The sequence below is a fragment of the Emiliania huxleyi genome, assembly GCF_000372725.1.
Source record: "Emiliania huxleyi CCMP1516 chromosome Unknown EMIHUscaffold_199, whole genome shotgun sequence".
In the NCBI taxonomy this organism is placed as follows: Eukaryota; Haptophyta; order Isochrysidales; family Noelaerhabdaceae; genus Emiliania; species Emiliania huxleyi.
The window spans coordinates 151,068-152,400 of NW_005200608.1; the positions used below are offsets into that span (position 1 = coordinate 151,068).

General features: G+C 69.1%; 1 protein-coding gene across 1 annotated transcript in view; it reads left to right on the forward strand.

Moving 5' to 3' along the window:
* Window positions 1–756, forward strand: part of EMIHUDRAFT_113791 (hypothetical protein) — a gene marked incomplete at both ends in the record, with an annotated part of 4,920 nt that extends 4,164 nt beyond the window's left edge. The window contains one exon of the mRNA XM_005781850.1: window positions 119–756. Coding sequence (XP_005781907.1) covers window positions 119–756 — 638 coding nt within the window. The remainder of the gene's footprint in view (window positions 1–118) is intronic.
* Window positions 757–1,333: the final 577 nt, after the last annotated feature.

Sequence of the window (1,333 nt, forward strand, 5' to 3'; positions counted from 1 at the left end):
GCATGCGTGGGGCCGTGATGGCCATCCGTCCGTGGCTGCAAATAAGACGCGTCGTCCTGCTTCGTGTTCAGATGCTTTGTTCAATATTCAGGTTGCATGTTTTCTGGCGGTGGCATAGGCGGTGGATCGTGTGGTGCTGGACTCGGAATCGGTGGCGTCGTGGGGCGGCGGCTTATGGCGGCGGCGGTCTGGGCGGCGGCGGCGATGGCGGCGGCGGGCTCGGAGGCGGCGGCGTCGGTGGCGTCGGGACTGGGCGGAGGCGGGGAGGGCGGAGGCGGCCTTGGAGGCGGCGGGCTCGGAGGCGGCGGCGAGGGCGGCGGCGGCGAGGGTGGTGGTGGGGATGGCGGCGGAGGGCTGGGCGGCGGCGGCGAGGGAGGAGGCGGACTTGGCGGTGGCGGCGACGGAGGGGGTGGTGAGGGCGGCGGAGGAGAAGGCGGAGGCGGGCTTGGCGGCGGCGGCGAGGGCGGCGGCGAGGGCGGCGGCGGCGAGGGCGGCGGCGTTGACGGCGGCGGCGGCGAGGGCGGCGGCGTGGATGGAGGTGAAGGCGGCGGCGGCGAGGGCGGCGGCGGCGAGGGCGGCGGTGACGGCGGCGGTGGCCATGGCGGCGGCAAGGGCGGCGGGCTCGGTGGCGGCGGGCTTGGTGGCGGCGGCGAGGGTGGAGGTGGCGTGGGTGGCGGCGGCGATGGCGGAGGTGGTGAGGGCGGCGGCGGCGACGGTGGTGGCGCAAGCGGAGGGCTGTTATGCACCACGATGTAGACGTTTGAGTAGAATACCGCCTGCGGGAGGACCGACTGCGATTGCAGCGCACGTCTTTGTCTTGCTCCCTCGAGCTCAAGATCGAGGTCTGCACCCGTTCTGTTTAGCGCTCTTAGGCAGAGTAGATAGGTTCCCGCTGGCTCATGCGTGTTGAGGGGCGACTCGAAATCGTCCGTGTCTTCCCCTGGGTTGGTCAGAACAAGGTCACTGAGAAGCACATACCTTCCAGACCCGGGCGGTTCCTCTTTTCTCTCCACGCGACCGCCGTGGTCTTCGGTGACGCCATCCCATGCGCCATCGACCCGATTCCCAAAGCTGTTTGTGATCGAGAAGGCCGAAGTGTTGAATGCCTGATCACACTCCTTCCCCGGGTGCCGGTTAGCAAACTCCAAGGGAATCCACGTGGCGTAGTCGCCCTCTTTGACGGCGTCGCCCGTGAAGCGCACCGCGTAAAACTTTCTTGTCCAGACGAGAAAGGCAACTGTCGTGGTCACGTTGTCTCCGATAGCAACCTCAACGCGAGGCGGCGGGCTCTGGCGAGGTGAGAGGCGCGGAGACGGAGGGGGTGGCAACGGCG